At 38.4% G+C, this 24,917-nt stretch overlaps 1 protein-coding gene across 2 annotated transcripts; it reads left to right on the top strand.

Annotated features, from left to right (window-relative positions):
• The first annotated feature begins 270 nt into the window (after positions 1–270).
• On the top strand, positions 271–23,760 carry asip1 (agouti signaling protein 1). Of its 2 annotated transcripts, none has more exons than XM_078171234.1 (4): positions 271–601; positions 18,506–18,677; positions 20,816–20,865; positions 23,211–23,760. In XM_078171234.1, exons 2-4 carry the CDS (start codon positions 18,512–18,514, stop codon positions 23,373–23,375), a joined length of 381 nt encoding a protein of 126 aa, XP_078027360.1. In that variant the 5' UTR covers positions 271–601; positions 18,506–18,511; the 3' UTR covers positions 23,376–23,760. The 2 variants fall into 2 exon arrangements, with proteins under 2 accessions (XP_078027360.1, XP_033483302.1); XM_033627411.2 differs by having other exon boundaries at positions 279–596.
• The last annotated feature ends 1,157 nt before the right edge of the window (positions 23,761–24,917 follow it).

Here is a 24,917-nt window from a genome sequence, read left to right as displayed (position 1 = left end):
AACATAGTAAATCATACACAGAATGAGAACTAACCTGTGAGTGGGTTTACAGAGAAGAACATTAGTCACAGAATAACTAAACTTCACTGATCTAACAGGTGAAAGGGAGGATTTCCCTTAAAGGCCGACGCCGGCCTCCGATATAGGCTACCGTGGTAACACCTACCAGGAACAACACCTCCCAGGAGGGTCTGCTTCACATTTATCTGTCCATCTTCTGCATAATTTGACCTTTCCCATCCCCCAAGCGGCTGCTATGCTGGTCCCGCCTCCTGTACAAACCTCCCAGTATGTCTTCATCATCAACAGCAGGGCAAGGTAGTGCTAGAAAAAGAAGCGGAGGAGAGGGGGATAAAAGGGGAACCTTGTAGAGAGTGAGAGAGAACCAGAGACAAGGGAAGTTGTGACAGTGAGAGAGAAGAAGATAAACAAGGCAAAAGACAACAACAGAGAGTCAGAGGTGAAGTCAGAGGACAGGATAGGAGAGTTGTGACTTGTGGACCAAAGAGGCAGAGAAATTAATACATGTAGCGAGAAAGAAAAAGGGGACAAAAGGAGAGCGACACACGAGACAGAAACTGAGCCGGGAACCACAGGTAAGGTGAACAGAAATTTTGATCTTATCTAGTTGCAGCTCCATGGAATCGTTTGAGCGATGAAAACGCGCGGAAACATCTGAGGCTCAAGCACTTGTAGAATGTATGAGGAATCGTTAATGTTCCTTTCGCCTTAATTTTGGATGTCAGAGAAAAAAACAGCTGAATTTAGAGTAAATCATCCTCTGTGAGCTTGTTAGACGAAATTCCTCAACAGTTCTCCTCTGTGTGCCAGCTGCTCTACATCACATTTCCTGTGATGTGGCCTGTGAAGTGCATCGCACATTACACAATCCCAATAAAAACCTGGGACAAATGAACATATCCATCACTAATGAGCTGTAAAGTGGAATTTTTGTTGCATGTTTCCAATGTTTGGATCGCTTCCATGATGGGACTTGGAATGTTTTCATGCTCAGCAGGAACAGGGTCGTTCAGGTTGTAAATTCTGGTGGAGAACTATAAGCCCTTACACCAACTTCTATGGTAAATCCTGGTAGTACTAAAATCGTTCCTTCACATCTTTATATGTATATGTTCACTACTACATGTGCGGAAAATGTGAGCATTTTCTTCCTGATTCAGTTTGAAGCAAAGCAGCGATGCTGTCAGGGCTCCATCTATCGACCTCACGATCTCAGTCGGTTATCATCAATCCTATGTCATCAGTGTGTCTCCAGCCTCGTCAAAAACAAATAGATTAAAGGGGAAAGATAAGGGGTCGCAATCATTTCATCATCAGAAGTCAGCTGAAATGCTTCAGCTGTGTTTAAGGACAACAGCTGGTTTTTATTCTGTTACCTGCGATTATTGATCAGATGAGAATCTGTCTGACACTGAAGCTGCTGCAGTGAAAAATTCAACACTCAGGATTCATTTTAACACTTAAATGACACCTGTGACATCAACACATGTAACATTAAAAGCACATATTTTAATTTTGTTAACTCACAAATGTGTTGTAATTGTTAAGACAGTGATCAAATGTTAAAGAACTTTTTTGTGAGCTAACCTCTGCAGCCAAAAGTTGCAAAAAGGTCAATAAAACGTGACTTTTATATATAAGAAAAAAATCACTTGGGATAAATAAAGTTCTATCTTTTATATGATACATATCTAAAAAAAGTTTTTCCGTAATCGTAGCATTTGTCAAATAATTTAAAGCTGCTTTTCAATATCAGTCAAAATACTTTTAATGCGGAAAACAATCTCTGCCGTCCTGCTTGTGACATAAAAAAGTGACAGCGAAAAATAGAAATTAAAAATGTAAAATGTGAAAAATAAATGGGCATTAACATAAACGCAGCAGCGCTATCATTTTGTAGACCTTATCGCTGATTCGGCTCTCCGTTAAACGAGAACACACTTTTCAGTTTAGAGAAAACAATGCAGTGTAATCTGAGCAACATATCATTACATAAATATGAAATTTCTGCAACAGATTATTTCTGATAACGGCAGTAAAATTAATTAAATACAAAATAATGATTAAATCTGGACATTTTATGTATAATGCGTAACAGATGTCATGCATTGGTGTTACAACTCATTTAATCTTTGTCTGTAAATCTAAAGCATTAAGGGGCGGCAGTAGCTCAGTCCATAGCGACTTGGGTTGGGAACCGGAGGGTCCCCGTCTGGACTAAATATGGAGCATGGACTGGTGGCTGGAGAGGTGCCAGTTCACCTCTTGTGCACTGCTGAGGTGCCCTTGAGCAAGACACCGAACCCCCCAACCTCTCGGGGCGCCTGACCAAGGCAGCCCCACTCTGACATCTCTCCACTTAGTGCATGTATAGGTCCAGTTTGTGCGTGTGTGTGTGTGTCTTTCAGACCTGTGTGTGTTAATGACAAAAAGAGTGAAAACATTGAATTTCCCCTCAGGAGGATTAATAAAGTGAATCAAATTAAAAAATAATTATCCAATCCAATTAATATTAGATTAATTCAGCTGTTAAACATCAGCAGTACAAAAGACAGTCATGTATAATAATGAACAATAACAGCTGTAATTATTAAGCTTTATTATCACTGGGTCAATGAGCAGCGCCTCTAACTGTACGTGACTATATTTCCTGAGGTGAAACTGTGAGACGCGATGGTTATTATCATGAAGAATTCTGGGTAAACATCATTTTAACCAGCAACTTGATGGTTCATTGGTCGTTCCTTTAGAAATTTGATCACTGCTCGACTCGAGGCGCTCGTACTACTGGAGCATTTATTTAACAAAAAAAAACAGGCTGCAGAGTCTGGGTACTTATCTGCTATTAACAATCTCAGACGACCAAAACGTGTTTAAAAATTTCTGGTATTTACTGATGGACTTAACTGATTAATGGAAGAAGTCTAGCTTGAGCTCTGTTTATAATCAATGGATAAATAAATAAATAAATAAATAAAAGCTTCTAGCAAAGACGGTTCAAAGGATCAGAAGAATCGAACTCTGACCTTTCAACAACTATGTCCAGATGTGAAAGCTGTGCTTTGCTGTACTCTCTCTGCTGTCGGAAGATAAGATAAGATGAGATGAGATGAGATGAGATGATGATGTGAGTCGAGCTTCATGACATTCAATACAACACAGTATCATGCAGGCCACAATCTTTGCTCACACATATAAACGCATGCACACACACATGTGTTAGGCACAGTGTACGGACACACAAACACAAAGCCCTCATACTTAAGTAACATAGTCATATTTTGTCTCTGCTCTGACTGTGGTCTGTCTTCGGTCTCATCTTTGTCTGTATTTTACTGTATCCACTGTGTCGTATTATTGTATGGAATAACTCCACGCTCAGTAATCTTACACTTAGTGTTTTGCAAATTAGCCGTGCTTAGACACCTGTATGCATCACATCTACTTGGTATTTTACATATGAAGCAAATAAACAAGTACATAAATAGAAAACAATGTACATGACATGGACACAAAAACTGGGGTGAAATATTGCACACACTCTGTAATAAATCAGCTGAACTATGTGACAATAAAACCATAAAAAGCCTATTCATTTCTTTTTTACCAAAGTCCGTCCTGTAGCAGTAACAACACGTTGCATCCACGTAACAGCCTGCGAATAAACGTCCTGTAAGCTGTTATATGTGAGATGTCCGTTGCTGTCATCTTTTCTCTGCAGTAATTTTCTGTAATACGTTAATGGTTTGGTTCACACAGATTTTACGACGCGTTCGGCAGAAAATCTGCACACGGCAAGTTTCGTAATAATTTTGGAATTATTTATTGAACCCAGCCCCAGCGTGTGTGTGTGTGTGTGTGTGTGTGTGTGTGGGTACTGGAAGTGCATTTTCTACAACTCTGCCTGAATTTAACCTACTTATTTAATCATTTAGAGGCTCTTTAGTGTCACTGTGAGTCTTTGTCGCACTTTGAATTTGATTATTTTGAGCACAAGATTTAATTGTTGTTATTTTCCCTCTCTGAGCTTTTTCCTGCACATGCGTACATGAAAAAAAGCTGATTCGAAACCTGATCACCCGGATATTTGGCTTCAAAATCGACTTTTTTTCTGAACAAATGCACTCACAGAAACTGGGTTTTCCTCATTGCCGAAAGTCTGGCAATATTTTATTTCACTTGTCATCAAATCCAGTGAAATGACCGAAACCAACAGGATTAATCCTATTAATAAGTATCGTGTGTATTGAAGTGTGATGTGTCCTCTTTCTCTGTGCTACAGAGCTGTGTCGCCGTGCAAAGAAAAAACACATCAGCGAGACACACTGCTGAAACGTTCCGCCATTACCATGAGCACAACTGCACACACTGCGCTCAGACTTTTGAGGAGTATTAGTGTGAGTGTACTGGTGTGTCGTGCTATGTGTACTTAAATATGTGTATAGTGGCATGTTTATAGTAGTAGATGTATTGTGCAGCTATAAACTCTGGAACTATGTTAAAGTGCATCGTTCCTATAAAAAAACAACAACAACAAAAAAAACAACAACTGTAGTTTATGTGACGCAATCTTACATTTCCTGTCCTGCTGCCCCAACACTCACTAGAGCACCAAATGTGGATTCATCCACCACTGAAAATAGTCCCTATCAAATGCACTATTTCATCCTGTTTTTATTAAACATTGTGAGCTGATTTAAAGATGGAGCCAGTGGGCTTTGTGCTGAGTGCCACAGATAGAGAGTTAACAGATGGACTGACGCATTGTTAGTCTGGATATATTCATGAGGTCAGTGCTGCTACATGGTCAATGCATCAGGAGAACGAATATGACGTCTATGAAATCAAGTTAAAATAAGCAGCAACAGATTCACCACTCCAGCTACGCCTTTATCAGTTTTGTTTTTATCTTCTTTTGCCATTGTGGCTTTTCTTATTTCTTCTCACACTCCATACACACTATGACAGAACAGCAAATGAGACGTATTGTATCTTCAGGTGTGGTTTTGTGTCATGATATGAAAGGAAAGAGATATCGTCTATATCACAGTACTTCTTCAGTTGTTCTGTTTTTAAGTTCACCCCGCAGAGTATGCTTACTTTAATATGCTGGATGGCGTTAAAGAAAGAAGTCGTGTTATTATGATCCTTGAGGTCAGATATTATCTTGAGTTCTCATATATTTAGTTTAAAAACATCTTTAAATTACAACGGGACATCAGAACATATTTGATGAACTTTTTTTTTCCCCAACGTGGAGAGCTAAAGGGAATTAATAAGGCAATGCCTTTACACAAAACACTTTACTGATTAGAATAATTTATGTCTACCTGTGGAACCACTCACAGATGAAAGGCGAGCAGAGTGGAGCAGGCCCAGATGTCAGATAGACGTCTGCCATTAGTCTCTGGTTTTTCCTCTGAAAGCTGCCTCGCTTCTCCAGGACTGTAAAGTGGGACATCTGGAGGATTGTTGTGTGGTGTGTGGTTTAATATGATGCAGTGGTGTAACGGTCTGGTATATTTCTGATACAGCCAAAAAAAGTGAGAAATTTTCTTGATTTTAATTTTTATTTTATTTGATATTATTTAAATCAATTTATTTATTACGACTAACATCATAAAGTATGATCTTTTTTGACCTTGAACAATGATGAAGCGATATCTAAGTGACCCGTCTTCTACGGTGTCTTTTTTGCAGCATATAAAACAAAAACAGCTCCTTATGAAAAATAAAATGTAGTTATGTACTTATATAATAAATACAAACTAAAGAAATAATTCTGTTTCTAAAATGCCGGAGAAATTTCCTGTTTTTTAAATGTTTTAATTTATGAAAACTGACATAATTTAGGCTTTTGTGTTTTTGTACAAAGCAGAAATGGACTTGTTAAAGTTTGGATGAAGCAAAATCAGTGATTCATTTCTAAACAAATTAAACATGTTATCTCTCCATTTAATGAACGTGTGTAAGTCCTGTGTGTGCATGTGTGTGTATTCAGGCCTGTGTGAATGTAAAACATACAGTGAGAAAAATTGAATTTCCCCGCAGGGATTATTATAGAAAGTTTTCTTCGTCTTCTGGTTAAGCTCAACTTCAGAGGAGTGGCCATAATTCTACGACTCGTATAAAACAGGATCACAGCTCCCGTTTAAAATCCAAACTATTTAAACACTGACAAAAATGCAATCTCTGAGTAGCCAGCTTTAAGATTTTGAAAACACTGCTTTCTCATTTAAGATAAACAGAAATTATGCTGCAAAGAAAGTTAAATCCCCCAGGAAATTTTAAGCCTCAAACGCTTCTGGTGAATGTGTAAGCACCAATTTAGGGTAGAAATGTTTTTATTTGTGATGAAAAACACACAATTCAGGTGGCAGGTGACAATTCAAAATATAAGAATATAGTGGAATATAATGTAGTAAGGCTCTCGGGCATACTGTATTGATTTTAAGTATTTATTCTCCAGTAAATTGAGTTTTCTTATTGAATGCTTTGAGTCAGCACATGTAGGCATGATTTACTCTGCCCGCTGCTTTTGTGTCTTAATTGATTTTACTTAAGCAAGATCTCTGCTCATGTTCAAACGCTCTGCACATTTAAAATCCCACATCTGTGTTCTCTTGGAGCAAGATTAAAGTTATAATATTTTGATATAAAAAAAAGTCTTGATATTATGAGAATAACATCAGAGTGTTTCAGAATAAAACTTGCCCAGGTCTGCTGTGCATTATGTTGATGCTTTCACAGAACCCAGTTTGGGTTTCTCTCGCTGAGCAGCTGCACTGCTCTTCATCAGAGGTGGAAAACTGAAACTAACTCAAAACACTTCTGATCAGGTATAAATCCCACCACTGTGTGGCTTGTTGTCCAAAAAAAAAGTAAACATCACCACCTCTGATGTAGTGCAGCTCACAGCTGCTTCAGTGGGAAGCATGCCGGAGGAGTGAGACAGTCCCATATAAAGCAAAGGTTACTCTGAGCCAGGAGGACGCAGACACAGAGACACAGAGCTACCGCTCACAGGAAAGACACCACACTTTACAAGTCCAAGGCTGCTATCAGGAAATACTAAATCATGCACACAAGAGTCAGAGCAACCTTTTCTTTTTTCTTCTAAGTATGATTTAATTCTTATCTGTTTCTAACAGTTGACCTAAAATATTGTATTTAACAGAGCTGGATCTGCAGCTGTATTAGAGCAGCTTTTGCCGTGTTTCGTCCTCCCACAGGACTCCTCCCACTGCAGCAACTTCTAGGGCTTAAAAATGAAGCCAACACAGAAGTGCCAGAAACTGCAATTCCTCGAATGGCCACTTGAGGCTGGCTCCAAGAGCGAGTCAATCACATTAGATCTCTATGTTAAAATGCCAAACTTTACAGCTGAAATAAACATGTTTACAGCCTTAGGACGTGGTAACTCTGAGTGACGGCTGTCTGCAAGCTACCACCACAGTCTCTGAGTTAGATCCACCCCTCACTCCTTCACAGCTTCACCCTCTCCTACAAATATGGTCATTTCTGGCTCTAGAGATCCAAGACGGCAAAACTGGGATTCACGAACCAATTGGTGACATCACAGTGGCTACGTCCATTTTTCCGCACAGCCTGTTTCTTCTGTTTCATGGCAGATTGCAACCATTGCATTTTAGGCTGCATACTGCCCCCTACTTTACTGGAGGCATTGTTGCGCCTACAAGTCGCTTTCTAGTGGATCTTCAAAATAAAGGTCCTCTACTCTTTTTATGACTTTATTCTGTGTGTCCCTGCATCCCACCCGAATCCTACGCCTATGAGTGTTTCGAACACGCAGAACACGTGGATGAACAACACATTCTTACTCTGACCTCGTCACATATCGACGTTTGGTCATGGACTTTCCACGCCAAGATATGACATGCAAGGATCCCCATGCAAGGGTGTGTTGGTTGTTGATGCTCTGGGGCATTACGTTCTGCATGATGAGTTTAGGCAACAAAAGCACAGTGGAGGGTTTAGGACAAATTAACAGGGTTTGGCTTACTAATCTTACGGGAAGTGAACTCTGGTCTCCTGGGTGAAAGGCGTCCACCACTACTCTAACCCACCCTACTTGAACTTCCGCTGGCATAACGTTTGTTATCATCACGCTGCGTTTCCCTTCTGATGCCGCCGGGCGTTGTTAAACAGTAACGGCAACATGCTGCGTATCATGCTGACATGAAAGAATAACTTTTTCCGTTGGTGTCTGATGCTGGAAGTCATTGACCCATCGTGGGAATCTGATGACTTCAGAGTGAGACCAGGTTGGGATCAACAGTGGATTATTATTTTGCAGGAGGGTTTGTGTAGTTTCTGTGGAATCTAATTTAATTTTTTTGTATTCGTTTGGGAAACTGCGTTGTTGTTGGAATCCAATGATGTTCTCCGTTTTTCCATGAAGAAGCGAGATACAAACATTTTCAAATTTCTGTAAGACCACAATGTTTGAAACTCTACATGTAAAACTAATGGCGGAATAATTCTTTTTAAGAATTACTGTGCTCATCATGCTCTCCGTCTGTGTTCCCTGGAGCCACACACACACACACACACACACACACACACACACACACACACACACGCATAATGTTTAACCAGCTGGACTGGACACAGACATGTGGCGCAGAGGGAAGTGAATAAGTGAATAATTTAGTTCTGCAAGTGAGATCTGCCAAAGATGTGACCGCAAAACAAACGTCATTTAGAAAACACTCCCATGAGTTATTATTGTTGTCTTCTTATTTTGCAAAAGACAACATAAAACAACTTGTTTAATGTGACTTCCATAATAATAATAATTTTTAAAAAATTATTGTAGTAGTATTCCTGAATAGAGACATGACACATAATGACAGAGTATGCTGCATTTGCATCGTTACTGCAACAATAAATATTTGTCTTTGATTAATGTTAAATTCTTTTGTGGGGGATTCGCACTAAATAAAAACATTGATTGAACATTGATGTTTTATTTACTTGTACAGAGGAGTTGGAAATACTGTAGACTTCCTCTCAAACCAGGGGCCAGCAACTTGTTAGAGAGATTTCATTGAGAAAATCAAAGTGAAACTGGGAACATGTGCCTTCCTCCATCCCATAAATACTCTCCTGGCTTTTTTTCTGCAAAGGCCAAAAAATCGACTCTATCATAAAAGTATGAGCACTAGATTAGATTGTCGTAAACAACCTCAGCATATTGGCTCGATTTCTTTCAAAAACAAAGGAAGGAGGCAACGAGCAATGAACGAGGAAATGAACCCAAAAATTTCCAATAAAAGAGTTAAAAACAAGACAATTCGTTTTTGTTTGTTTGTTTGTTTGTTTTTAAGGGAAAGACAGGCAGTTAAAAACAAACAAGGAAATGACCTGGAAAAAGTGCTTAAAATTTATAAAAAATAAATCTAACAATTTTAAAATGTTTTAATTCTAATTATAAATAAAGCTTTTCCCTAGTTTTATTTTTCTTAAATATAATTTTCTTTATCTATTATTTTTTTGCAATTTCTGGAACATTTCTTACCAAGTTGCTCATTGCCTTTTTTTTGTCATGTTTGTGAAAGAATTTGCACCAATTTGCTCGTGGTTCAAAGGTTTAAATATTTGTGAAGGATGTCTGAAAGCAGCACAAGAAAAGTGATGCCGCTCCAGGTTTCAGAGGGTGAATGTGCGCTTTCTCTTAATTGAATTTGCAGTACATTTCAATAGAGTGTTGTTGGTCACAATATATTTTGAGACAAGAAGTTCATAAAAAACAAAAAACAAAAAGGCAACTAATAAATTTTTGTTTTGCATCCGTTTTTAACAGTTTTAAATTAAATGCATATTAAATGTTAATTATTTATCTATAACTTATATAATATTTGTCTTTTAAAACTAAAGTTATTAAAACTGTGATTGTGTTGTGTCCCAGTCGAGTTCTGTTTCTGATTTCTAATACGTTTGTTTTCAGTCATGTTAAATCGCTTTTGTTTTTATATTAATAAACAAAAGCTGATTTGGCTCCGTTTCCCCAACATTTTCTAAAGACGCTCATTTCCATTGTGACAACAATACAGCGCCGAGCTTGTAGGTTAAAATACTGGAGGTCGGCGTGTGTTTTCCTGCTGTTTATGATTTTGTTTTCAGGTCATTATTTAAAAAGATAAAAAGAAAGAAAAAAAATGGAAGTAACACAAGCCTGTGTGTGAAAGTGGAAACAGCAGCTTCTGCAGCAGAGCAGATCAGTTTGAAAAGGAACTCTGTGTGTTTATTTCCACCTGTGTGTGTGTGTGTGTGTGTGTGTGTGTGTGTGTGTTCAAACAAAGTACAGAGGAGGATCCTTGGATTAATTTCTGCCTAATGCAAGTCAGATGTTTGTCTTAGTGTGGTCAGAAAAACCCAGTCCGGCCATCTTTGATGTAAGAACCTGTTTGTCTGATCAGCTACAGCTGAACTTTTTTTTTTTTGACCTATCGCATCTCCATCTTACACAGTCTTCATATCGACATGTTATTTAAATAACTCATGTTTCTGCCTTCTGTTGTTGAGCATGTTTAGATGTTTATATGTGTTCCCATTATTAGTCACAATATTAAAACAATTGCATCAGTGTAAAAACTCCTGTTTGATTGTGAGAGCCAATTGCTCAGGGGCACATTTGTTGAAACTGGTACCATCTGTTCTGCTGTCAAGGTCTGTGTTCACCTACTTTCTTCACTTTAATCTAATAATGATGTGCCTAATTTAATCAAAGTATGCACCCGTTAAGCGCAGCTGAACTGCCTTTTCCCCGCTTTCCGATTGGCAGCATGTAATCATGGGTAATGATTACCATTTTGCAAATAATCAGATGATTTACAATCATTTGGAAGCGCTGGTGCATGCGTACTCTCTGTGCTATTTTAAACTTCTAATAAACTGACCCGATTGTCGGAGGAGAAAGGAAAGAGAAATCTGATTCTCCACTTCTCCAGAGACCACATACTGTCGTTCATGTGCTGCACTGTAAACTCCAACTGGCTCACTCAATTAAAAGTCCTGAGTGCAAGCTGTTTCCAAAATAGGTTTGGTACAATACAGTAACAGAAACATTTTGAGTACATCAGACACAAAATAAGTGTGTCACATGACCTTTGTTTGACATTTAATTCTATTTTATATCCTCCTGAGACTTGAAGTTTTCTTTGGTGTGCATTTTTAATTTCTCCGAGCTATTTGGGATCAGCAGGACCTGATAAGTATAAAAAACAAAATATTCTCAATGATAATTAAGTCCCAATGTCCTCACACAAGACGATAATAAAGTCTCAATGTCTTCAAATGAGTACTTCCTGAGTAACAGCATCTTAGCTTGTTACTGTTGCTAAAATTGGTCAAACTACAAACATTATTAATCATAAATAAACAAGTTTCAACCATAAAATGTGATCAGGTTTTGTCCACTTTTGTGTCGGGATCGCCTGCAGACTGACTTGGCAGAGATGGCCACCATCTTGTTTTTACATGGATTAGTGTATTGTGCTCTTTCTGCCACTAGATGGCACAAAAGTGTCCACAAATGAGGACAACAGGTCTAAGTCAAGTAGAATAAAGTATAAGGACAAGTAAACCCATGTGATGTCCTCATATGAGGACACAGGGTCTCGAAAATATGAACATAAAAACACAATTTCAAAATTTCATTGAACTGAATTAAAACGTCCAAGAACACATAATTGAAACCACAGGATATCTCCATACTGCTCGTCCGTAGTGATCCAAGTGTCCTGAAGCCCCGACATAAAAAGTCATTTGGAAAAATGTCATTTGAACTCTGTTTTTAGCCTCATTGTAGCCTGTAGCTCTGACTGCCTCTCTGTGCACTGCGCTGACGTGTGTGCGCTTGTGCGAGACCGTGAGACATGGGCACCGCCTTCATGTGTGTTCATGTGCTTTCGCTGGTCTCGCGCGTTAGTGCGCACACGTGAAAAACAGCTTCAATTAAATGTTCTTTTTGTAAGTTACTGCCTCGCTACAATATGACAAATTTCATGATGTAAAAGTGAACTTCCTCGACATCCTTAAGGCTCTTGTGTTCGTAGGCCGCCTCCACACCATCCTCCCAGATGGATGATGCTGTGAAAGAAACCTGGTCTAAAGTCAATAGCTCCATATTTTTCCACTATTAAAAGGGCACATCTGTGGCGTACAGTAGTAAGGATGGGCCCCAGTGCACACTGTGATGACGGGCCCTAGTGCCAGACTTTGCTTGAAATAGCTTCTGTATATTTTATAGTATCGTCACATGATCAAATGCAGACTTGACGATGGACAGCATCAACATACATATTACCAGTTATCACCGCAAATCTGTAGAATAGCAGATAAAATAAGGATTTATTCGTAAATTGATTTTTAAAAATAGCTTATTTATAGTTTATATAGTTTATGTACAATGAACATATAATGTTATAGATTGCCACTGACTATTTAACAAAACAAAACAATAAAGGAACATTAACAGAGGGTTTTCCTTCTTGCGGGTAAAGATAGCACTTAACAGCATTTTTTAATGTGTGTTGAATCACTTGCAAGGGCCTGTTCTCTACTCCATAGAGAGCAGTTAAGAGAGACGCCGTGCACATTTATGCACAGGGAGCAGAGTAACTCCATTGATTAGTTCAAAAGCTAAAAGTTTTTATTGTGTTTCCCCTGTAAAGTTAATATCTACTGTTTAGTTTTGCACTTTTAATGTGCCACGGTATTTGCTGCAGTGACATAACTGCTCTTATTACACAGGAAAACGCAGAAAACACGCTTGCTTCTCCAATTTGCTGAATCCCCCATGTAAACACGACAGGTGCAGGCACACCTGGCTTTTAAAGGGAATGGGAGATGACATTCTGACTGGTTGTATTCATGTTACGCCCAAAACACACCCATGATTAATTTAGAGACTAACCACAACCCCTTTGCCCCTAGCGCCTTAGTTTGCACCCAGATTATGTGCCATTTAATGAGCTAAAGTGGAATTTGACATGACCTAAATGCACTTGTACCACGCACATTAGAGCTCCAGATGGTTTAAATAGGGCCCATTATTTCCACATGTAGTTAGGATCTACTTCATTCTGAAATGTGGTCATTAAAAGGCAGTTAAAATCTAAACTCTTACCTCCAAATCCCCTTGTGATGATTGAATGTTTCTGTCGAGGAAATGCCGTAATGACAGTGTTTGCTTGTCCCTGCACTGTTTCCCAGTCTGCATTGTGTATCTGGACAGCAAAGCAACTTGACTGTACACTATATATTTTGCCCACACATCTGCACATGTTTTTGTTGCTTGTAAACTTCCCCACTGAGTTTTCTGTCGTTGTTTCACCTCTTTAAATCATTCCGCTTTGAAAGGGATCAATGCATTAAAGTGTGGTTTCCAAAACCTCATGAAAAACAGCCACTCTGATCCTCCGTTGACACTTCAAAGTCGAAACAGACGCTGGGCAGGAGATGTATCAAGGTGGTTTGAGGTGCTATTTAACATATACACTGTGTTTGGAATTCTTGCTGGATGCTTCCACTGCTTTCAAAGGGACTGCTTAATGCTTAGGGAGCTCTTTGTCCGAAATGTATCTTTCGAGTATCAAACACTTGAACCCCCCGCGGGCTTTAGAGGTGTCTGTAAAGAGTTTTGTTGTTTCCTGTTTCACTGACTGTGTTCGTCTTAGATTCTAATCTGTTACAATTGATTCCAAAGCTGTCGTGGATAAAAAATGAATAAACATGTCAAGTCCCTTCAGGGGATAAATACATGGTTCACAAATGTTCCTTATTTTTGCCTTTTAAAATATAAAAGAAAATAATTTAACACCGTTTCCATAATATCTCAGAAATAAACGCATTGGTAAAACTTCACCATGAACTAATGAAACAGGCAAAGCATATTCAGTCCATGCAATCTTTCTTTATTTAAAAACAGTGGTGCTGCTGATACAATTGCTGTCCCCCGCCCTTATTTTTAAGCCAGGTAGTGGTAGTGGTATCCTGTGAAACTACACAACAGAAGGCATCCATTAATACCAGCAGTTTCAGTGCAGCTTGTCGGCAAAGGGGCTAAATAACACTCCAAATTTCGCCAAATTTTGGTCAGGGAACAACCAGCATTTTCAAAGGGGTCCCTTAAACTCTCACCTCAAAATATCTGATTTAAAATGTGTTCTGTGGGTACCCACCAGCCTCCCCTAAGCTTGAGAAGGCTTGTATGTAATCCTTAAAATTAAAGTCATATATTTGTCTTTTTAAAGAAAAGGACAGCAAGCCTATTTGAAGAACAGTGAATCGCCAAACATGTATAGATAACGTAACACATTAAAACTAGAGGAGGGAATCACCAGAGGCCCCACGATATGATAATATCACAGGTTCAGGTTCAGGTTCAGGTTACTTTATTGATACCCAAGGGTAAACTAGTTTTGCAGTCGAGAGTCAAAACATCCATCACAGTTTGAACAATCAAAACAAAACATAGAACACAGAATACAAGAAAGAAATTTAAAACGACAGAAAGTGCTGCAATCCATGAAATAAAAGCAAATAATTAAAAAACGCCAGGAGCAAAATTCCCTACAAGACATAGGTTAAAGGAATGAAAACAGTTCAATAGAATAAGAATAAAACAATGAGATAAAATCAATCAATAAATAAAAAATAAGATACATGCTCCAAAGTGACTGACTTGTGCAAGATCCTACAGCTTGTTTACCTGTGTGATTGCAGCTGGAACAAAGCTGTTTTTGTATCATTTAGTTCTACAACTTGGGACTAAAAACCTCCGTCCAGAGGGAAGAAGCTGGAACTCTCTGTCCAGAGGATGCAAACTGTCATTTAAAATGGTCGTGGCTATCTGCTGTAACTGTTTGGTATAGAGGGAAGAGGGGTTCAGCTGGGACTCGCCAATGAGCTTACTAAACCATTTCACAATTTGATTTAAAGAGTTCTTATTCTTAACAGAGAGGCCTCCGAACCATGACACCAAGGAAAAGGATAAAATGGATTCAATAAAAGCTTGATAAAATAAGGTCATGATGGTTTAGTCTACATAAAAATAGGACAGTTTCCTCAGACAGTGCAAACACTGCAGCCTCACAGTTTTCAGTCATCACGACACTTTGGTCACAATACAATATTATTGCAATTTTATACATCACGCTATGCAGTATTGCGTTAACAGATATTGTGATATTTTGCAATTTATGACCTTTTTTCAACTGTAACTTGCGTCCCCAAAGGAAAAAGAAATTGTCAACATCTGTTTTGTCTAATTAGATAAAGTTTTAAATACAAAGTTTGTCACTTCAGTCATTTTTATTGCAGCAAATTCTATCTACTAGACTACAAAGCAATAAGATAAGATAAGATAAGATACACCTTTATTGATCCTACAATTGAGAAATTCCAGTGTAATAATAGTGTTCCAATAGATTTTTAAATTCTAGTAGGTCAGCAAATGTTTCATTTGTACTTGCAGTATTAATCATTTATATCATTAAAACAAAAGAAACTTGACGTCCATGTATCAGTACTGTGCAAAACATCATGATACTGTGCTGTATTGATTTTCCCCCACCCCTAATTTAAACAGGATTGCTGTGGAAGTTAAATTGTAACTGTACTGGTATTAGTCTGTGCAGATCAAATAATTAGTAATAATAGTTCTGAAATAAGAAACCAAAATATATCAGTATGCAATTCCTGAACTCTTAATATTGACATCGTTTTCAACTAAATCAACATGGTGGAACTGAGGTTTTAATTTGCCACCCCAAGATGTTTCAGAGGCCTCATGATGTGTGGTCTGTCTATGATAATGGAAAGGTGCCCTGTTTGGTGCCGTTGTTGTTGTTGTTGTTGTTGTTGTCTGTATTATTTTAGGTTGTCTATTTATCTGACAATTGCTGTGCGGGACATGATGTATACTTCAGAATTACATCTACACTCTGGTAATTAAATGAAAGCATTGTGTTACTTTGTGCAGTACTGACCCTCTGTGGCCAGTTCAGTTTTCAGTTGGAGCTCTATTGCTGGAAAACATTTCTGAATGTAGCTTTTTAAATCCAAAACCTCCAGTTTTCAAATGACGTAACTCAGAGGTGTATGGCTTTGATCAGCAACAAATGCAAAGCCCCACTCATAAAGTGTGCTCATTTTGCAGATTGCACTTTTAAACGGCATTGATATATTGTAAAACAAGAAAAAGTTTGTAAGTACCTCAGTTTTTAGGTCAATGTGCACTCTGCTTCTCAATTTAAAATGACAAATGTCCTCGAAAAATTGTAGTTTCTGCACATTTTATCTTGTACTTCCTCCAACATACCTGTCGTACGTTGGAGGAAGTACAAGTTGAAGCGAGAATAAAAAAAGCCCCATGTTCATCAAATTAACGACATGCTAGTTGAATGAAGTGCTTGAAAGTGCAGGGGTTTTCTCATTTTTATTCTCAACACTGAATGTAAAACGCGACCACAGTGTTATCCGCAGCAGGAACTGACCTGTATTGTGTCAGATTTGCAAAGAAGCATCAGGGACTGGTTATTGTTTAAATAAAACACCACCTGGAATTTATCGAGTGGATTTTACAGATGACAACACACACTGGAACAATTCAAGAATCAGCAGACAGTCGCTATAAATCTGCTTCATAAACTCCAGGCAAATATATTACTGATGTAATGCTGAGGAGCGGTGAGCAGAGAGACACGCAGGTGACTCAGAGTCCTGAAGAAGTCATCCTTTATGCAAACTATGGATACGTTATATTTGTACATATCATACCAATGTTTCTAAAGTGACGTAGTATACGAGTTGACTTTGTCATCTGTAGGTGGAAGCGATGGTAGAAGGTGTGACACCGAGATCATACGCATGCCAAGCTGCAGACCACTGTTTGAGACCAACAAACAACAAATATGGCTGTGTTTTAGTGACTCATGGCTGTTTACAGCAGCTTTTTAGCCACCAAACGTGGGTGCTTTGTTAGTGTCCTGTTGCTGTTTTCCAGTGGGGACACAGCAACAAAAAGCGGTTGTTTTTTACTGAGACATGGCAATGTTTCCTGCTGGGAAAGCACCATGTAAAGTAGGTATTTTAATCCAAAACATGATCTTTTCCTAACCATAAACAAGTGGGTTTTGTACCTAAACTTAACCACACGTAAACCACAGTGACATTGAAACACAAAGTTTTCTTTCAGATTTACAGTGAAAGAGTGAAGAGAAAAAATATATAAAAAGGTCAAATTAATTACTAAATGATTTACAATTTAACAAAAAACACCATTAAAAATAGCCAAAATGCAGATACGAGGTCCAAAGATAAAAATGTTATTTAAAATGATTTAAAGTTGAGTTTTGAATTGAGGTTGCAGGCATTACAGGGTGGAGCAGGCAGTGTACAGAGGAATGTTTTTAGCCTTGACTTAAAACTGTTCAGAGTTGGGGCTGTCTAACATCTGGGAGGTTATTCCAGGTTTGTGCTGCGTGATAACAAAATGCTGCTTCACCATGTTTTGGTCTGACTCTTGGGATGGTCAGTGGGCCGGCCCGAGATGCCCTCAGGGTCCTAGAACCTTCATATATCACAAGCATGTCAAAGATATATTTGGGCAGTGAGCCACAGAGTGATTTATGCACAGGCAGCAACATTTTTAAATCAATTCTCTGAGTGACCGGTAGCTATGGATTTTAGAACTAGAATCTGCCTCTGGCAATGTTTTATAAATGGTAATAGGCAAATGACATTACTGATTTGATGTGGCCATGGGAATTTAAATCCAAGCCTAGGATAACACCAAGGCTTCTTGCGTGACTATTAGTTATAAGCGAGAGGGATTCAAGGTGAGAGCTGACACTCTGTCTTTCTTTCCGTGGCTTGAAGGCAATTATGTCAGTACTATCTCTGTTGAGTACTGATGCATCTAATCACTGATTTGCTCAACACAGTGACACAGACATTCTATGGGTCCATATTCACCTGGTGAAAGTGATACGTATATATGCGTGTCATCTGCATAATTATGTCAGGCTACTTTATTATTTTGTATGATTTGGCCAAGTAACGCACAAATATAATGTATCCATGGTTTCCAGAAATGTACAATGCCTTTTTTCTGGCAGTTGGACAATGATATCCCATTCATGGACACATGATGCTACAGACAAACAATATGATGTATCAAGACATAGTGAGCAGGCTAATGAAAAGTATTGTATATTTCAGTCTGGACCAAAGTGACTGATCAGCTGTTCTTTTGCCTGTGGGTAGAAAAGATTTCCCACCAGTGATCAAAGCTGATGCAAAGTTGATGATTGGAACTCACTTGCTGATTTAAGAAATGTTAATATACCTCAAGTTAAATTAAAAAACAGACCTTCCCGTACTTTATGTTTTTGAATTCAGTTTCTTGCTTGCTCAAACTGATTCTAAATATCCACTGTTGTAATTTTCGTTCCAGATAAAGATGCATGCCTTCCTGCTGCTTGGCTGCCTTTTACTTGCTGCGACAGAGTACCTCCTCACCTCAGCCCACATGATCCCTGATGAGAGACTCGCCACCAATAAGGTCCTTGTATCCAATGCTCTTTCTCAAAGCCTCGACACAGGCCCACCTCCTGTTGTTATTGTAGGTGAGTTTGCAATTTTAAACTGTAGTGTTTCACTTTATCACTAAGGTCACAGTCCAGACTGAATAGTAATATGTAAGTGTTGCCAATTTTTATAATTTATGTCATGTGCATATCAAACTGGTGATACTGATGTTTCCTGATGAGACACAAATGCTCGAGGCTGCAAGCCACACCAGCTGATAGCCGCAGAATTTAATAAGTGGTAGCTTTTTTTCTTTAAAGGCTGGGGATATTGATACCAAACCAGAAAGTTCTCCAAATAATGCCACTGTTTAGCTTCTGTAGTTCAGGGGTTCCCAGACTTTTTCAGCTCAACACCTAAAAGAGAAATTTAGTGTCTCCCTGTCCTCCCAAACTTACAAAATACACCATGAATTTCCATAACATCTAGATTTGTAAACTACTGATAAAAACCATGAATTTAAAATGTATATGAATTGTAAATATGTGTGAAAAATTCCCTCTGAATAGATGACAGACAGGATATTATCATAAAAAAAAAGACCCCTCTCGCTTGTCACCACATTAACATTAGTCACACTTGCAGACATTTGTCTGGAACACACAAACTTCACTCATACAAACATATGACACATGGTACTCATTCTTACACTGTCAAAACAATGTTGAAAATAGTCATTGTTAGGAACAAACCTGCAATTCAGGGACAGAATGTTGCTGTATTTAGATCTGTGCATATTAGTTTCTATTATTATCACACTTATCACGATCGAAGACAATAAAGATAAGAAAAAAAATTGACAGGTAGTTTTCGTGATACTGTCTACTAACAGTTTTTCTCTTTTATTTAGGCGGAAGGTCGTATTCACTGGTGCTTTGTTGTAAATTGCTCCGTACAATAAAGCATTGTCCCACTCACATGCAAATGGTGACAAATAGGTTCTCAGTAAAGGAAATGGGTGCACACAGCATACTGATACAGTCAATTAAAAATTAGTTCTTAAGTTTTTGTGTAGGCTCAGTTGAATATTGCGATAATAATGTGTGTTTATCGCAAAATCCCACGGCATATCTGGATTGGCATCATGGCACACCAATGTGCCGTGGCACACCATTTGAGAGCCACTGGTCCAGGCCGTATATAACATAATTGTAGCAGAGAGTGTGAAAAGGAAGAAGTATTCTTGTCCTAAAAATACTTAATTAGAGGTAAAAGTCCTGCATTCAAAAACTTTGGTAATATTATTAGCAAAATGTACTTAAAGTAGAAGTATTCATTGCATAACAAAACTTTCTCTGTCAATGTTTTACTGTTCTATCTGATGTTTCTGGATTAATATGTGTCATTTTGCTGCAGTAGACTATTAAAGTTGTGCTTATTTTAACTCCTTTATATACTATTGGGTGCTTTAATGTACAGCCGGGTATCATATTTTATAAAATCATGATATTTGTAGCTCGGCTGTCCTGTGAGAACCACACATCTCTTATGTTGTGTTCACACTGGGCACGAATAAAACAATTGGTGCGAGTAAATTACATGTAAAGTCAATGTAAAACCTGATTAGACCTGAATTCTTAAGGGGCGGTGCGATGCATGCAACACAAATGATACAAAATACAGGAATTAAACAGCGTGAATGAAGCAAGTAACGTGATTTTGCATTATACACTTATTCGCCTTCAGTTTATCACAAACGGCTGATCCAAGGGGGTTTCTAAACAGTTCATTTAGCTTAACAGGTAGGATAATTTTCTCAACAACGCTCTTCTCCTATCTCTTCTTCTAGGAGAATTAATTAACATATGCTGCCATTGTAATTCATTTTACTCTGCCCAGTGGCAACCACAAAAAGGGGTTCGTGTCTCATTTTAGGTTACAACCATAACTTTTGGGAACACTGCTCTAGTTAGGTCACTAGCTATCTTGCATTTTTTGGTACAATGTAAACTGTGCCGGGTTAACTGAACCTCCACCACAAATTAATTAATATAAAGTCAAACTTAAACAACTGTGTTTGTGAGATTGGATGCTGTGCAACTGATGCACTCTGAAACAGGCTTTTGGGATGTCAAACAGAATCTCTCCCATTTCTCATCCTGTATGCAGATGATACATGTTTTTTCTCTTGTAAAAAGTTCTTAAAGCATCTTTATTTTTGAATGTTTTCTTTCAGAGTTGCCGAAATCGTTGAGGAAGAACAAGAAGACAAAGAAACAAAAAAAGGTATTTCCAAAAAAGAAATGTTTTTGACTGTTTATGATGACAATTTATTCAGAAATCATGTCGTAGCTATTGCAACATGCATTATTAGATGATACACAGTACAAGTAAATCGAATAAATTTAACTCAAAAGATACACTTACTAGCTCCCTCTAAACTCTCAGCTGTGTCACATGGTCCCGATCACGGCTGTGTTTCATTAGTCATTCAACACGCCCTTGTTGACTTACTTTCAGGGAAATCCCTGCTGTCATCCTGTCATTCCATCTGTCTGAAAAACTGAACTGGACTTGGTGAGATTGATCCTTGGAGGGCTGATAGAGCAAATCAGCAACCATAGTCACTCCAGAGGTGTATACCACCCACAGTGCAATTTCTGTTAGGCATTTGGTGGAAGAAAATACATCCATGGTTAGGCTGCAATAATGTTTGTAAAACTATGGTTGCTTAAGGGTATAAGATTTAGGGGTATTTAGTGGTATCTTGCGGTGGTGATTGCAGATTGCAACGAGCTGAAGTTCATTGTGAAAGAGGTTTTTACTGGGAGCTGAATCACCCACAGAGGTCTCTTCCTCTCCAAATCAAAAGAACTGGGTAAAAACATGGAATAAACCAGATTCACATTAAATAAAATCTGGTTTTCTTTGACACTCTTGTCTCAGAGGGGCTGCTGACTATGGTGGCCAGTGCAAAAACATGAATGGTCCTATCTAGGTTCAGGGTTTGGCTTGTCAGTTCTGGTTTCACAGAAGAGGAGCCTGATAGCTGAAGGCTTTGGCTACCTTTTGACTTCTGGAGACTTTAGGAACCACAAGTGACCCAGCACTCTCAGAGCAGTGTTCTGGTGGGATAATAAAATACTATGAGCTCACTAAGATATGACAGAGCCTGGCCATTTAAGTGTGGAGAAGGATTTTAAATTCAGTTTTATTACGTAGATATTATATTCCATTTCTGCCAATATGTCCCCCCAGACCCCACACTCTGGTGGCTAGTAAATTAACCGAAAAATGTGCCCTGTATAGGACTGTCCACGGGTTCAATAATGGCCTTATGCCAATTGCCCAATTGTCAATTGGGTGGTTCTACCCAAGAAGGCCCCACGTGGGTTATGGTAGAGCCATCTGAATACTAAGTGGGTATGGACCCAGAATGGACAGCTTATCTGTAGCCATCTTGGTTCTCGCGAGAGCACAATTTGAATTTGCACTGAAATGAGTAATCAGTAATGATGCTCATTACCCATGCCCTTGGAGCCGAGCTGCGCCAGTCACATCGGTGTATATGATATAGGCGGGCCAGAGGCGAGCTAAACAGATGATGACAGCGCTGCAACGACAAAGTCCGGAATCAGTCAGTAAACATTGCAAGATGCCCACGGATGAACACCAGTTGTTTGAAAAGGCTTTGGCCGCTACAATGAACGAGTTAGACTTGGTTTTTTCTCTAAAAGAGGAACAGAAGACAGCGCTCGAATCTTTCCTTTGCAAAAAGGACGTTTTTGCTGTTTTGCCGACCGGATACGGCAAGAGTCTAATCTACCAGTTAGCTCTGCTGGTAGCTAAGCTCTGGATACGTCACCCCGTGTATTGTTCTGATTGGTCGTAATGTTATCCAGTTGCATGCAGTGATATTTTCAAATGCATGCTTGGTGCCGCCCCTCGAGTTGGGCCATTTGCATTACTCATGGCCAGACCCTAAATCTTTCTAGATTTGGGTCTGGATTTCCAGGCTAGTAAAATCACACATGTGATACACTTTAGCTTTCTATTAAAAATACTTTGCGAGCTAGCTTCCCTGATATCTATAGGTGGTGTGTTCCATAGCTTTGGGGCGTAATTGATAAAGGCTGCACCCCTGATCTTCTTCCAGCTGTTGCTGGGAACCTCCAACAAACCAGTAGCAGATGGTTGCAGTGTTCTTGAAGGCAAATAGTTAAAAAGGGAGTTAGCAATGTAGCTCGGCCCAGCCCATGTAGGGCTTTGTATACAAGGTACAGGACCTTAAAATGATAATGTATTGCAAGTATCTGCAGAAGACGCCTTTACCTGATTGAAATTGTGAATTGTGATTGTAAAAGGGAGTGCGGCTCTCAGCCTACAGCTGGCGGTTGAGTCATAGTAGTTGAACGAGCTGAACAAGGTCAGATGTCGTCCATTTTTATCCCCCTCCCATTTGCCCTCTGCTCTCCAAGTGGCCTCCGTGCAACATAAACTGTTGTGTAATCTAATCTGCTTTGTCTTCTTTTTGCCAGTTGTTCCAAGAGTTCAATCTCCTGAATTGTTACCGTCTCTCTCTCTCTCTCTCTCTCTCTGTCTGTCTGTCTGTCTGTCGCTCTCTGTTTCAGAAGAAATTAAGTGTGAAGAAGCGTCCTCCTCCTCCTGCTAACTGCATTCCCTTGTGGGGAAGCTGTAAATCTCCAAACAATGTGTGCTGTGACTTTTGTGCTTTCTGCCAGTGTCGGCTCTTCAGAACTGTCTGTTTCTGTCGAATGGGCAACCCTCGATGCTGAACAGCCACCCGCAGCCCAGCCCAGCTCCAAGCTAAAACAACAAAACATGTTAGAGTAAACCACTTGAAGTGAACAGTGAGAGGTCACTCAATTCTAGTCCTTTGTTTGTAATGTTGCCCAAAATTCTCTGCATGAAAGCACTTTATTACAGAGGACTGCACCACAGAGAACTTCCCTAATATTGTACATGGTTTACTGCTTATAAAACTGATATTACAATCACAAATGTTTATTTTACTTTGAGCTTTCAATACACATAAATTTGATATGTTTGCTCAAATTATTTTATTCATTGCTTTATGACACAGAAATATATTAAAAGTGCAGAACCAAATATTTTATGAAGCCTTGTAAGAATAAAGTTCATGTGAATTTTTTTATGAAACAGTGTGTTTGGTGTTTTATTTCATGTCGGGACCAAAGTGATGTGAATTCAGGTATATTTAAAAGTAAAAGGAAAAGACCGAAACCATTCATGTGTTAGTCTGTCTTGAAAAACTTTCTGAATTCCTTAAACTTGTCTGTGGGACTCAGGTCTAAACCCATTGGTTCCTGATGAGTCATTCATCTTTAAAATAAAAAGCGCACCCACTGCAACAATGAGGCACATTAAAGTTTCTTAAATAAACTTTTTGGACAACGATGGAGCTCTATTGTACAGAGGAATAAGATATAGGAAAAAGGAATAAGACTGTTTTTGACATACTATACTGTACTATAACTTTTTTGACATTTTTAATAACAAAAAACATACTTTTTAAAAAGTTTTTCATGAAATATTATGTGACATATTTATGACACACTATATTATGAAATTCTAAAATAAAATTCTATACAATGATTTATTTTATTGACATACTATTATGATATTTTTTGACTTTTTTATGACTATGTCACTATATTATGACATTTTATGACAAACTATACAATGACTTTCTTTTATGATATTTTATGGCATTTGAAAGTTTTTATGGAATTTTTTGACATACTATAGTGCACACTATTCTAGACATTTTGATGACATCCCATAGTATGACGTTTTCTGACATTTTATTAAGGTACTATGGCTTTTGATATTGCTTTGAAATACTAGGCCTATACTTTGACTTTTCATGACTTTTGTGTTATATACTATACTATTTACTCTTTAAAAACATACCATACTTAGACCCTTTTTATGACATTTTCATGACATACTATATTTTGAATAAGAAACTACACTTTTTTGACATATGTTTGATTGCAACTTATGACATGCCTTATAATGACTTTGTTTACATTTTCATTTTGACATTTTCATTGCGTACTATACTATGACTTTTTTGACATAACATACTACACTGTGACTAATTCATGACTTTTTTCATGGCATACTATAATATAACTTTCATGACAATCTTTGAGTTTTGACATTTTTATGATGGGACTTTTTTGACATACGATTTTTGTGTAATAGCCTAAGTGGTATTCGGACCCATAGCAACACACAGGAAACCAGAAACAGTTGATAATGACATTTACTGTTACATCCCAGTAGGAACA

Source organism: Epinephelus lanceolatus, chromosome 1 (genome assembly GCF_041903045.1).
Source record: "Epinephelus lanceolatus isolate andai-2023 chromosome 1, ASM4190304v1, whole genome shotgun sequence".
Lineage (NCBI taxonomy): Eukaryota > Metazoa > Chordata > Actinopteri > Perciformes > Serranidae > Epinephelus > Epinephelus lanceolatus.
The sequence above is the reverse complement of the archived record's forward strand: the minus strand, read 5'-3'. Positions and strand labels throughout refer to the sequence as shown.

Bases quoted from the DNA above. Each gene is read 5' to 3' on its own strand.
- asip1 (XM_078171234.1), top strand. From the start codon at position 18,512: ATGCATGCCTTCCTGCTGCTTGGCTGCCTTTTACTTGCTGCGACAGAG. The intron at 18,678-20,815 runs GTGAGTTTGCAA...GTTTTCTTTCAG, and splicing joins ACCTCCTGTTGTTATTGTAG to AGTTGCCGAAATCGTTGAGG. The intron at 20,866-23,210 runs GTATTTCCAAAA...TCTCTGTTTCAG, and splicing joins AGACAAAGAAACAAAAAAAG to AAGAAATTAAGTGTGAAGAA.